At 38.2% G+C, this 14,512-nt stretch overlaps 1 protein-coding gene across 2 annotated transcripts; it reads left to right on the forward strand.

Moving 5' to 3' along the window:
• Positions 1 to 2,876: 2,876 nt before the first annotated feature.
• On the forward strand, positions 2,877 to 12,166 carry LOC306740958 (ubiquitin-conjugating enzyme E2 H-like; the record flags this gene model as incomplete). Of its 2 annotated transcripts, XM_079223206.1 has the most annotated exons (6): positions 6,297 to 6,339; positions 6,469 to 6,543; positions 6,641 to 6,680; positions 6,997 to 7,049; positions 9,094 to 9,222; positions 10,171 to 12,166. In XM_079223206.1, 4 exons carry the CDS (start codon positions 6,646 to 6,648, stop codon positions 10,293 to 10,295), a joined length of 342 nt encoding a protein of 113 aa, XP_079079332.1. In that variant the 3' UTR covers positions 10,296 to 12,166. The 2 variants fall into 2 exon arrangements, with proteins under 2 accessions (XP_079079331.1, XP_079079332.1); XM_079223205.1 differs by lacking the exons at positions 6,641 to 6,680; positions 6,997 to 7,049 and adding an exon at positions 2,877 to 2,929 and having other exon boundaries at positions 6,263 to 6,339.
• Positions 12,167 to 14,512: the final 2,346 nt, after the last annotated feature.

Genomic DNA, 14,512 nt, shown 5'->3' on the forward strand with positions numbered 1-14,512 from the left:
CTGTTTAGTTACTTTGAGAGAAATACATGGTCGGAGTGACTCATTTTAATCAACTAAACCAAGAGTCAACCTTTCCCCCAGATCTTCTGGGTCTGCTTTGCTGACGTGGTAATCTGGATTTGAAGCTCATTGGGATAGGCTAAACAGATCAATCACACAATAAACTACATTGGCCTTTCCCACATAGACTGAGTGAAAAAAAACAGAGTATAATCAAGTATTGTATTTGAGAATTGTGTCAGTGACGGTCACAGTTTAGATAGTGATCGTGAAAAGATTGGATCAAACCCATTCTTTTATTTGTCTTTTCAGTGTTGTTTCCATGCAGTTCACACTCTTAACGTGGCACTAAAAACACTCACAGCAGGAGTGTTATTTTTGCTATGTGCACACAATCATGTTAATGTTTAACATTTGACAACTTTGCTGCCTGTTAAGACCCCATAGTTGTTACGCTAAAATCACTTTGTTTTGAACTCCTCGCATGTTTCTGCTTAGATAACGGCACACAATGCACCAATCAATCATCTAGAGATCCATGTTGATCACCGTGTTCTTTCACAAGTTTCCTGTTAGGAGTACAAATGTAAACCAGGGGTTCAGTCATTTGCCAGCAGAAAGAATGAAAGCGGTCAAAACTCCAGCAACACTTGTAATATATAGAACAACTTTATTGTTTAGACCAACTCGTATTGGCCTGTGGCCTTCATCAGGGTCAGCAGGAAAAATATCAGCCTCAGTTAATAAAGTACAATCATGACTGTTGTTTGTTTGTGCATAAATAGATTCAAATAGATAAGCAAATCATTTTGAATGATGTTATTCAAATCTGCCATGTAAAATAAGCTTAACAAAGTATTGTTTTGTTTTAACCTGGAAACATGGCAGGCCAATAAAAAAACTTCTGGCATGAAATAATGGATCTGATTTGAACTTAAGAATGTGTCATAGTGTCATTAACTGAGACTTTTGTTGTGTCTATACTAACAAGGTTGACACCATTTCAAATCCACCATGCCCTTAATACAACATTACAACACATGCAACAAGAGGAGGGAGATGCTCTTGTGACTTGTGAAGAAAAGCAGCTGGTGTACGTCACATTATCAAGTAAGACAGGTATTTTACAGCTTAATTATATCAAGCCAAGTGGTGTGTTTATATTTGTTACAAGTGAGATCAGACGTTGTTTTTTGTCACATTCATGGCTCTGTTCTTGACTCCACATGGCTGAAGAAACATATGTAACAACATCAGCAAAACAAAGGATTTTGGTACTGTACTTGCTGTTGTCATCGTATGACAAGCGAGAGTCTCATGACCTGACGAGGTCATCATATGACCACTCAAGAACCATCTCGGCTCATGTGAGATTCTCAAGGCCTATGTGACATTCCGATCCAGCATAATGTGCTTTTTCACTCATCTAAAGTGTGTTTTCACATACTGGAGTGTTTACATGGCACACATTACTTTTGTGTCTGCACAACCCGATTTAGACTCTTGATGTGGTTGATAAAGTATCATGTGCAGCAAAGTATGAATGAACAGTATACAATACAAAACGTAATATAAAATGTTAAGCAAGGAACATTTGCCTTCAAGTTAGGGAGCATTTCTTGATTTGGCTTCAGTAAATCTTCTCTGCATTCATTCCACTGTATTTTATTTACATTGTATCATTTGCTAATTGTAGATTGTTATCTATTTTTTCTCTCATAAGATGTGGAGCTTTGTTTTATGATGTGTAATGAGAATAAACACTAGTTGGATTTGAAGGGTGGAACAGGGTTTCTTTTGTTGTATTATTGCACTTTGCTGCACTGGGTGATTTTGTTTAGGTTTTTTCTTTTTACTACTAATATTAGAAATGCCTTTCACTGTGAAGCAATAATAGAACAGCAGCATAAACTATATCACCCCAAAATAAGCATAAAGTCAAAACTAAATTTCTTTGAAACAGTTTCAACAAAAAACTCGTAAAGAAACTCATCATAAATCATAAACTTCATGGACATCTATTGCAGTAAGCTACATTTGTTTTGGACTGCCTTAGTTAGCTATGTGTGGGCTACTTGTATTACCATGTCTCCTTGGACTGACTGTAGCCTATAAAGGCCATGTTATGTCTTCACCAATTAATGGATATTTACCAAACTAAAGTGTCGGATAAGAAGCTAAAATACTCATTAACTATTTATATTACATATTAGACTCAGTGCCTGCGAAGAAACACAAGTTTGGCCTAAAGTGCTTCGTTGAACCTACAATAAGTTGATTTCATCATAGACGTGGCTAGAGTAGAAAGGCACGCAGTTATATATATATATATATATATATATATATATATATATATATATATATATATATATATATATATATATATATATATATATATATATATATATATATATATATGACATAGGATCTTTCAGCACTATTTGACAAGCCTCACTTCCAAAACAAGTCAGAAATTATTAAACATCGACTTCCATCTTCGCGAGAACGATCCAAGCCCTTTTATTCGCCGCCATGAAGAACCCACTCGCAGCGTCCTCGCGCTCTGTGGAGTCTATTTCTAGAGCGAGCCCCTCCTCTCCTGCTTCTGGTCGCTGTAGGTTGATGTCATTGGCAGAGAGAGAGAGAGAGAGTCTTCAGGACAGGACACACACAACTAGGGAGAGCTGCTCGGGGAGACGCTTAGGATCCACTGAGAGGAGGACAAGTGGGCGATGTTGCAGTTCGGATCTTGTTTATGGACATTGTGGAAAGGTCGTTGATACAGTCCAGAGGGGTTGTAGGTATTTTAAAGCTGAAAGGTTGAGGTAGCCTCGTCGCCGCAGTATTTTTAGATTACTTCTGAAAGGAATACGAAAATGTCGTCTCCAAGTCCGGGCAAGAGGCGAATGGATACCGACGTGGTGAAACTGTATCCTTTTTCTGAACATAAAAAAACAAGCCGAAATAGGGTTGTGTTTAGTAATCGTTGATTAAATGCAGCATATGTCCCCAATGGCTGCTGTGATGATGTGTCTTCTGTTGTCGTAGCTGTGTGATATTAATAGATCGTGTTAAAAGTGTGTAACGCTAAAGAAACACTTCGGTATTAACGGGTCGCTCCGTGTCTAACGTCAGCTAGCTCGCTGTTAAGTTAGCGGAATAGCGAGGAGGCTAAATTGCACTGACGCTGTTTGTGTGAACTCATCCGCCTGTTCGCCATCGTTAGCTTGCTAATACAGCAGCGCTGCTGTTCTTGTTTGTCTCAATCTGGATTTAGAGACGGGATCTGTCGCAACATAACGTCGGCTGGAAACCGTAGTTAGCATTGAACGTTGTTAGCCAAAGCTCGGACGCGATAAGTTAGCTTGTTAGCCAACAATGTACGGTCCAAGCGAACTGACAACGCGATGGGAAGGATCGACGAAAGCTACTTTACAATGTGGAAGGGCTTCTTTGGGAGACATGTTTATTTGTTCCCGAGTTAGTCACGTTAACGTACATGTAGCTAACTAGCTGTGGAACGTTAGCCTGCTGTCGCCAAGAGCGAACCAGCAGAGTCGACGCAACGTAATGGAGACGATCTTTGACGAAGTCAACGGCTAACGTTAACGACATTAACGTTAATTAACGGTTGAAAATACAGTAGTCATGTGTTGACTCTTTGTGTTCTTTAAAGTGTTGCCTTAATACAAAACGCATCTTGCTAATTGCAGATAAGCAAACACTAACTTGTTTACACGACAAATACGCTACGGTTCGCATGTTTACCACAAATAAAGAATATTTTGGCAAATTATTATTTTACATCGAATTTTAACGATGCCAAAAAGGAAGAAAAATAGAAGCGAACGGATGTGTATTGTCATTGTAATTACACATTTTCCGCAACACGCCGTGATATCCCATTATGTTTTTTGTTTTATTTTGCTTGTGTTTTATTTCTAATTATTCGCAGTTATCAGCTGAAGTTTGCGTGAAAGGATTTCTGGCAGCGTGAGCGGAATTGTTTTGTTTTTGTCCTGCAGCTAGATGCTGCTCTCTGATTGGTCCGCCTGTTACCATCCGGAACATGGTAGAGGGCGGGGCTTCACACACAGCTGATCGAGGAACAACAAGCGTGCTGTACAGGGCACATGCAAGGATCGTGCTGGGAACATCCAGTCCATGGCAGGGATGGTGCTATATATTGTACTTACGTAACGACATGTTAACAGAACTGGGTAGAACTACATTTACTTGTTTTCTCAGTTTTCGTTTTTTTGTAAACTAAATATCTTTAACTTTTGGATTTTTGGTCACCTAAAATCTGCAAATCGAAGACCTCACTGTGTCTCTTTCGTGATAAGACATTTTCACAATGTTTTTATAGACTAAATCTTTGATTAATCTGGTTATTGAAATTTTAATTGAAACTAATCCTTTGTTGCTACAGATGGCACACATAGTGACTATAGCTTTACAATTGGGTATGTGAAGGTTAAAAAAAAAACTACAACCTCAAATGCTTTGTGTGAATACAAACAAAAAACGTGTAAACTTTTAGTTTTTTTAAGATGTTAGACATTTTGAGTTTTACATAAAATCTTTTTTAGACTTGGACTCATTCACACATACACTTTAATAATAGAAAATGCTACCGTATACACCCACACATGTATTTTGTAGAGATTGATAATATTTGATCATTGTTGACTCCCTGAGTCGGTATGATCATTTAACACTTTACTGTATTCTTAACATTTACATATGAATAACCAGTCATTTAACATATTATTAGGTCATTATAATAACAATGTTGTTAATCCTTACTTGAGACGATTAGTAAAGGCTTTAATACACGTCTGGTTCTAACATGTAAAATGCTCAGGCATTCTTAAATTAGTTCATGTACTTTAGAGAATATAAAGGCAGCGTTCTTGTTGTTATGGATGTTGTTTCAGCAATTTAAAATCCTGACTATAGGACCACTGTTAAGCATGAGATGCTATACATAGTTTCATGTTGTGTCTTTCAATCAAATATGTTAGATTGAAACACTGTGACAAAGCACAGCTGTTTCTGGCCTGCACAGCTGTCATTCCTGTGCTCAGATTATTTTACTCTCCACACAGCCTAGACCAGATTTATTGCCATACAGTTTTTTTAAATGTGTACAGGATTGGATTAGAGATGACAAACGCAATGTGACGATAACTACATGTATGGATTGGGTAAAACATAAACAACTCTTCTCTTTGTGTCCGAAGAGAGTGCCGATAAATCATTGTGCAAAGGTTTTCCTTTTGTAGTTGCATTACTCTTGAGTGATCAGATGCTTGGGTTTCTATTAAAAAACCTTAAGGGAAGGGATTATTAGAGATGTACATTGTTACTGCAGAAGTCTACATCTATATTGTTTTTTTTAGGACTCATTGCCCAAGATCACTATTAGAGCTACTCTGTCTTCTTGCTCAATGGTTGGCAAACCTTTTTCTATGGAGTGACAGAGCTTTTTAAACTGTCTTCTTCTTCTTTGATAAGCTCTCTAGCGTTGTTATTTGTGCTCCAGCAGTTTGGCTAAATTAGCAGACATGTGTTTCCTCGGTTAGATTGTTGGGATAGAGATGACAGGATGATGAACACTTCACTCGTGGGGCTTTTGTGTTTATTTTTCCTTCTCCACCTGTCATTGTGTCAGACTCACACAGACTGAATACGCCCAGCCTTTCTGACTCGGTCTCACATCTCTCTCTGTCACCACACACTGTGATTGTGACACATCCTTCCCACCTGAGTCACCTCCCATCTTCACCAGCTGCAGTTACCTGCAAGACAGATGCAAGTTCCCATCAGTCCCACTTATAGCAAAGGTGGCTGAGGGCACCACATTGATGATTAAGACACTGAGCCTTTCATGAGTGTGTTTATATAATAATAGTTTCAGTTGGACAGCTGAAGTTTTGTCTCTTCCTGTGTAAAAAGGGAAGATGTAACCATTAATATTATCTGCAGTCTAGTTGTTGGTTGTTCACTTTTCCACTGTAATATTGTCAGCTATCTTCATGTTTGATAAGTTGTTATCTTGTGCTCAGTGCGAGGTGGTTTTGTTGGTTGAGTTTGTCGGACACTGCATTATTGATCTCAGTCATGACTCATGTTATTGATCCTATGTTTGACCTCTGCCCAGTTCAGAGAGACTAAAATGTAGACACACTAGCCTGTTTTTTATACATTTTTGTTGAACATGTGTTTTGGGTGAGCCTTTTCCTTAACCAGATGTCAGCATTGAGAGTAAGCATGAGGTCACCATCCTCAGTGGACTGAACGAGTTTGTGGTCAAGTTTCACGGACCACCTGGATGTAAGTTTAAGGATTTCACATTGATTCATTTCACCAGTGTACTGTACATTTAATCAGCATGAGTCTGTGTTCTTGTGTTACTTAGTTAATGTGTTTAACATGAGTGTATCGATCCATGTTTTTGTCCAGCATCGTACGAAGGAGGCGTCTGGAAGGTCAGAGTTGACCTACCAGATAAATATCCCTTCAAGTCTCCTTCAATAGGTATGAAATATTTCTGCAAGTCTTGTGTCGAAGCCTTAAATTTCCATATCAAATATTGCTCTACAGCGATTAAAACCTGCTTTTTCTTTGTTCACAGGATTCATGAATAAAATCTTTCATCCCAACATTGATGAAGCGTAAGTGGGCCCACTGTATTTTAGATATCATTCTGCAGTGATTGAAGTATATCCTTATTTCCATATTAACCAGTTCACATGGCACAGAGTTAATTTATTTTTATGGCAACAACCTCAGAGCCGCATGCAAAGAATTTCATAATTGTAAATGTTGTTGCCTGAAGCATATCCTCATGTTTAGCATATACGAAATGATTCATATTACAAGGAGGACAAGCTGATGTTCTTTTCTGGTTCAGGTCATCGGGTCAGCCTGCTTTGCTTTAACAACCTCTGCTAAGCGATTACGTTGTACTCAGTGTTGTATCTTTTTCAGGTCAGGAACCGTGTGTTTAGATGTCATCAACCAGACATGGACAGCTCTTTACGGTAGGTCACACAGCCACAGCTCTCATCGTGATGGCTTTATGTAGTTTAACCGGTCACTCGGTTAAACTGACAGTAATAGGCAATAAAAAAAACACACAAAAGAAGCAGCTTATACCTTGACAGTGCAGCTTCAGACGGTTTAATCGGCTTCCACTTTAGTGATAACTGCTGCTTGTATTGAGGTCATGGACTGAGCACTGATAGATAAAAAAGTCCTGAGGCTGAGAGGTCTCTGAACAGAATGTGGTGAATACACTTATTTTTCATACTTCAAGTGAACAGCGAAGAAGTTTATCATGGATGTAACAATCTTTCAAACGTATATGTAGTGACCACGTTGCCTATCCCAAAAAAAAAATGGCCACTATGGTTGCTGCTTGCTTAGTTCAGACGCGAGCAGTTAACGACAAGATGTGCAGTTTCCAACTTAAAGGCAATTTATTCCTTACAATTGCATATTTTCCAACATAAACAGAAGACAGCCACCACGTTCTGTCATAATCTATTTTCCTAAACTATTGACCAAAAGAAATCATAACATTCATTATCACACGGTCAAAAACTGTTTTCTCCTGCCAATAAATCACGGTCTCAAGTGATCCTCCTGATTTATATTGACCTTTTTGCTATAATTGACAGCAGCCCTTCGTCCCCAAGTGGTGGGAGGTTTAACAAAACAAAACGATAACAAAATGGCTCTTGCAGTATATTCAGTTTGCCCAGGTTTACATTTGAGGTCATAGTTCTTTAGATCAAGCTATGAGTTATATTATTATTATTAGTTATCGCAACAATACTTGCATATTTAAAAAAAAAGGGACTTAATTGGCAAAGGGTGCATTTGTTTTTATATTGTAACCATCTGTGTTTTGAAGACAAGAAATGGCAGGAGGAGATTTATCTCTGCTGAAGGAGGACAACTCTGTTTATTTGATTCACTCCGTTGGACATTTGTTGCATATGTGAAAACACCTTGTAGGTATTTGTCTCTTTAGCAGGGATACAGCGGTGTAATGTGCAGTTAGCATAGATAATAATATTAAACCATGATGACTAACATATTGAACAGCTGGACATATGAAAGAATGTAGTCAGTTGCTACTTCAGCTGAAGTAGCAACAGTTATCATTTTGTTATGGTGTTATTTAAACCGTTACATCATAATACTGAATGTTTTCAGTTCTTTCAACAATGATGTTAATTGATTATCATTATCCCTAAAAATACAATAAGTCTATATATGTGCTAATGTATTTTCAAAGTTGTTTGACGCTTACAAACCAAAATAGGTCATGCTGAGCTGCAGCTGACAAAGGTGTAACCAGACACATAAAAAGAGTGGTAAAATCTTTAGAATGCCGCATGAACTTGCGCTATATTAGCATGTATTTTTACCTTTGTGTGTTGCGTTGTCAGCGCTGCCAAAACGTGGGTGACCTTCATTTAAAAATGCCTGCTGTGTGGACATTGTTGGATGTTTATCTGTTTCTACTGTTCACAACAGTATAAAGTACTAGTAGTATACAGCACAGTTGAGAATCCTCTCTGCATTTACTCACAATTTCAAGTAATGAGATTAATGACTTCTGACCAGAAGACATACAGCCATACTACTGTTTTCAGGACAGCAGAAAGTCTCTACATTTTCCGTCGCAAACTAAAAACACCTATTTTTCGACTACACCTTGAATAGGGAAGGTAGTGCCGTAGTAGCACTTTAGTAGCACTTAAATGGCACTTACTAATAGCACTTTGTGGTTTAACTTTGTTGAAGAAACTACTTTCTTGATTCTTGTTGTTCTGAGTTTGTACTCGCGGTTGAATTGCACTTATTGTAAGTCGCTTTGGATAAAAGTGTCAGCTAAATTAAATGTAATGTAATGTTTGAATTGAACATTTTACTACGAGAGCGACCTCTAGTGGATCATGTTGTAACTACACACACGATCTGTGTCGGAGTGATGTCGGCTCATCCAGCTTGCTGATATTTCTCTGTAGCTTGTTTCTCTCTGTACTGACTAGTCTTTCTCCCCATATCTACCAGACCTCACCAACATCTTTGAGTCGTTCCTCCCTCAGCTGCTCGCCTACCCAAACCCCATTGATCCCCTGAATGGGGACGCAGCTGCCATGTACCTGCACCGACCGGAGGACTATAAACACAAGATCAAAGGTAGCCCACTGTTTCAGTCTAACACTGAAAATCTGCAGTGATGAATGAGATGCTGCGATACTAAAACATATATATATATATATATATATATATATATATATATATATATATATATATATATATATATATATATATATATATATATATATATATATTTATATATATATATATATATATATATATATATATATATATATATATATATATATTTATATATATATATATATATATATATATATATATATATATATATATATATATATATATATATATATGGTTAGCACAGGGTATCCTTGTTTTGCTCAGAGTTTCTGCATTTGGGGAACATACAATTTAGATCTCGTGCTGTCCCAAAATGCAACTTTGTTTTTGCAAGGAGATATTTAAGTTAAAAAGGATTCAACACACGTTGTTAAAGTCCAAATATAGTCATAAGCAATGTCAGGCTTGGTTGCTACTTGCAAGTTAAATACAGTCTGTATTTCATAAAGAAAATGTGAATTAGTGTGCGTTTTCGTCAACTACTGTTATGCAAATATAGGGATTTGCTTTCGAGATATTTGGTGCTAATTCTGCAGGCCTGTGCCATTTAACCAGTAGAAGGAGAGGTTTTGCAACGAGAGGATGTTATGAAAAGAGCACCAGTCAAACCTCAAATGGTGGAAAGGGATGTGAAAAACTGGGACAACTTTTTTCCCCCCACAAATCATGCACAAAATTAAAATGTGCATAAAAACAGGTTGATGCAAACACACTTAGTGTCACAGGTTCTCTGTTGTTCTTTGCTCAGGAGCCATGAAAATGCAGATGTACAAACTCTACATCAGCATTTCTAGAACCTCTGGTCCTTGTTGACATCAAAGTTGAATAGATGAAGTCCTGAAGTATTTCCATGACAACAGTTCCAGCGGATTTCTCGCCCATGTCTCTCTTGTGTGTCTCTTTCAGAGTACATCCAGAAGTACGCCACAGAGGAGGCTCTAAAGGAGCAGGAGGAGAGACGGGGCGACTCCTCTTCCGAGAGCTCCATGTCGGACTTTTCGGAGGACGAGGCTCAGGACATGGAGTTGTAGTGAAGGGGGCGGTCCTGCTCCCTTCATCTCACAACAGACAGTCATTTCCTAAAGAGCATAAACTCAGTGCTATATTCATATTTAAACAAGAACAATTTTTTTACAGCAACACAAGGATTTTTATTGCTACACAAGGATTTGCAGTATGATATTGCAGAATATTAACCCTTACTTAGGAATTCATGACCACCTGCCCTCTTTGCCCCGAAAGCCTGTTTAGATCAGAAAGGAGTGCATCATTCATTTCCACGATCTTTGGTGGCTTCATTCAAGGCTGTCACGATGCATGTCCAAACTGAGCAGTGAGACCAATGCAGGAGGAAGGAGGACTGACGTCACATGCTCAAGTTTCTTTTCTTTATTAAACACTTTATTGCTTCATCGGGCATTCGTCACCGACAGAGGACCGCAGGATGACCCGAACCCCTCGATTTCTGAGCAGTCTCAACTGCTAAGAGCGTGGATTCCCATTTGTGTTTAAGTGTCACCGTAAATCTTTTTTTACACCCATCTCCCGAGGAGTCACCATTACAATAATCACGTCCAATGAGCTGGAGACCGGAAGGCCGCAGCGCGTTAACGTGTTCATCGTGTAAAGACTGATGTTGCTGCAGAAGGCCTCTCTGACAGGACTGCCCTCTGTGCAAACCTGCTGACACACCACACACACCATCAAAACACCAAGGCATCAAACCATGGCAACACCACAGCGCGTGTGTGCGTGTGTGCGTGTGTGCGTGTGTGCGTGTGTGCGTGTGAGCGTGAGTGTGTGTGTGTGTGTGTGTGTGAGTGAATGTAATCCAGGGAGAATCATGTGGTGTATTGAAAACCTGTGTTGTATCGACCCCTGAGCAGAAATCACAAGAGAAGGCTCACGACACCAATGCCTCTTTTCTCGAACACCCATCTCCGCCTCCTCTCCGTTTTAGGAAAGTGTTTGTCATTCTCTGAGTAACTTTGTATATTATGGCATGACACAGAAGTAAAGTTGTGTAGCGCTTTGTGGAGCTGTAGAAATGGGGAGGGCGCCTGTGTGCAGGGCCTCTGTGAGCTGGGCGGGTTCGGTGGAGATTATCCAGGTTCTTGTTGAATAATTGAATTTATTAACTTTGCCTATTGCTTGTGTTGAACTATAATAGGTGTTTGACTTGCGTAGGAATAGTTAGTTGTTTTTCTTTGCGGGTGGTGAATCCTATCATAATGTATTGTTTGATACGTATATAACACAGTAGTTTCAAGACTAATTGTCCTGTAAAGATGAGGAGGATTAATACATCTTTGTCTGTGGGATGACTCTTTAAAAGACATGTTGCACCCCGGCTCCACCTGCACCCTCTTCTTATGCAAATGCATCAAAGATAAGTTACGCTGACAGAAGTGCTCTTTGTTTCAGCCATTCAACACTCTCATTTACGTCTTTTCATACTGTTGATGGCCTGTTTTCCAAAATGGTGGGACCAAAATGTGATGGGTCCACAGGCTTAGTTTCATATATCCCCCCCAAAAAACTGGATTTGGGAATTAACAGTTTTCAGTTTAAGTGAGAAGATAAATTAATATTGTTCCTCTGTGTCAAACTCTACAGAGTTTCGGATTAGTTCACCCTTAAATTTCGGCACAGGTTTCTTCTTCAGGGGTTCAGTCCTGGTCTACCTTGTTTACCCTCTTGTTAAATTTGATGATGGTACACTGGTATGTGTTTTAAAGCAGGCTTGAAGCTTGATACATGTTTGTAACATTGCAGATACATTTGTATTATGTGTTATTTCTGTAAGGGAACAAAACATCTGAATTGTACTTTATCACCATTTAAATGGACTATTTCTACTTGTTTCGAGAGAAATTGATTATAATCAAAAAGTTAACTGATAAACGCTTTTTATATATATATATATATATATATATATATATATATATATATATATATATATATATATATATATATATATATATATATATATTTTAAAGTCATATCAGGATCTCTTCCATGGTTTCTTTCAAGAGGGTTTACCTTGATTTGAGAATTATCATATAGGTTGGTAAAAGTAGCATGTCACAATTTTTGAACAGCCCACTTAAAATGTCTCTATTTAGCCTCAATAACCAGATGTGTATGTTTGTGTAGATCTTCAGACTACATGATCTCGCAGCCAATTGTCATTCGCAACAAAAAACAAACCACTGTCCAGCCTGGATAATCAGTGTATTATGCATTTTTTTTATTAAGACACATATATTTGATGCCTATATTGTGTTTGAATGTTTTTTATTTTTTGTCTTTTAAGCCCTATCTCCAGGAAACAAGTTGGAATAACCCTGTTTTTTAAAAAGCAAAAAAATGAATAAATGTGCTTCCCTTGTAACTTGAAGAAAGAAATAAACAACTACAAAGTACGTGAATTATGTCACTATTTTGCTAAGAAACTACCCTTTATTCTTAAGATTTTAATTGAATTCAAATGAATAATTTAAAATGTCTGATTTGTTGAACCTTATTCTCACAGGACAAAATATTTACAATCAAAATGGTTCTATTTTAACACTGAGCGACTGTCTCGCGTCTGTCCACTAGATGGCAGTCACACTCGTCTGTTTATCTTCAAGAGGAGGAGGTCCACTAACAAAGTTTGACATTTATTAAATAAAACCCCATTTAAGTTTCTTTAATACATTTTTTGAAGACAGCGTAATTTGTTAAACATATATATTGGAAACAAGCCGGATCTATTAAATCACATCACAATATACATCATCCACGTGTGGAAAATGTTACATATCTTCTGTTTTTAATAATGTTGTCATTGTGTGTGTGTGTGTGTTCTGTATATGAGAGAGGGTTGTTTATGTCTGGATAGGCCTTCTGACATATCAGAGTAAAAGCTCCGTTTGTTATTATAGCCATTATGAGCCATTTGTGTTATTATAACACATGTGCTATAACGAGTAAGTATGGAAGCACTATTTTGAAAAAGATGGATTGTTGCTCATGATAAAAAATACAAGTAAATAGTGATGTTAAGTAAAACGTTTTAAATTGAGTGCCAAATTTCTGGCATTTTATCTCACGATTTTTATTTTGATCCTGCTGCCTATCTTATCATCTATTTTCTTTCTTTTCCTGTTTTTCTTCACGCACTAGTGTCTAAAAAGTTCTGAGCTTCCTTTTAAACTGAGCTTTCTCTTATCAAATTGTTACTGGTTTCAGATATGGATCACTTTAAAAACGTAAACGACTGAATGGACTGGTGGTCCTCCTGCACGGTGTATTGCTGGAGCATGACGCTCCTCATCAGACGAGCTCATAATGATCTTATGAAATATTCATTGTTGTGTGGCCATGCAGCCTCTCTCAGCTTATTCAGGTTTCTTGTTTCAACATCAACATTTAATTTGGCTGGAGGGTAACGACAAGTAGGCTTTAGACTATTGTGCTTATTTTCTCTGGAAACCTTAGAGGTCTAAAAAAAAGTACTTTTATGATAAATAATCTTGGATAATCAGCTCATATAATATATAAGAGTGTTATCAAATTAGCAGAATTGTGTCTCATTGAGCCTGTATTCCTTTCTGTTGTGGAGCTCAGATAAGAAAAACATCTGAACATGCTCTTGATTTTGATAAAAGACTTCGACACCGATCATCATTGTATAAATACAGCCACTTATGTGAGGTAGATATGTTTTCTTTGTACTAGTGTGGATCTACTTTTTTAAGAAGATCAACAAATGCATATTAATCGAGAGACGTGAGTAACGATGAGTTTCAGGGGTTAAACAGAGGCATCCGTTCTTTTATACAACATGTTAGATGAGTAAAGTTATTTCGGAGTAACGCAGCAGCAGCAGCGCGTGCAGAGGGCGATGAGACGCTGCTGGCCGGCTGCGCCTCCTTCATAATGTATGGAGAGGACAAAGGCTGCGCGGGTGGATTTCAGCATCAACTTTGAAAGAGCCGTAACCCAAACCTGTCCTATCCCACTCTGACGGATTCACATCAGCTGAAAGGATGATGCCTCTTTTTCCACCTGCAATCTGTCTAATAATCATCGACAGCCGGTAAATGAGCCCTGCAGGGACCTTTGGGTGCCCGTATATAACGAGGAGGCCTGGAGAAACTTTTAGTACCGTGCAAGGATGAGACCGAGCAGAGCGGAGCTTCAGGCCTGGCTGCAGCAAGGTGCCACACCCGGTGGATGGTAGGTCATGCTGTCTGGATCA

This window comes from Taurulus bubalis (genome assembly GCF_910589615.1).
Source record: "Taurulus bubalis genome assembly, chromosome: 9".
Classification (NCBI taxonomy): Eukaryota; Metazoa; Chordata; class Actinopteri; order Perciformes; family Cottidae; genus Taurulus; species Taurulus bubalis.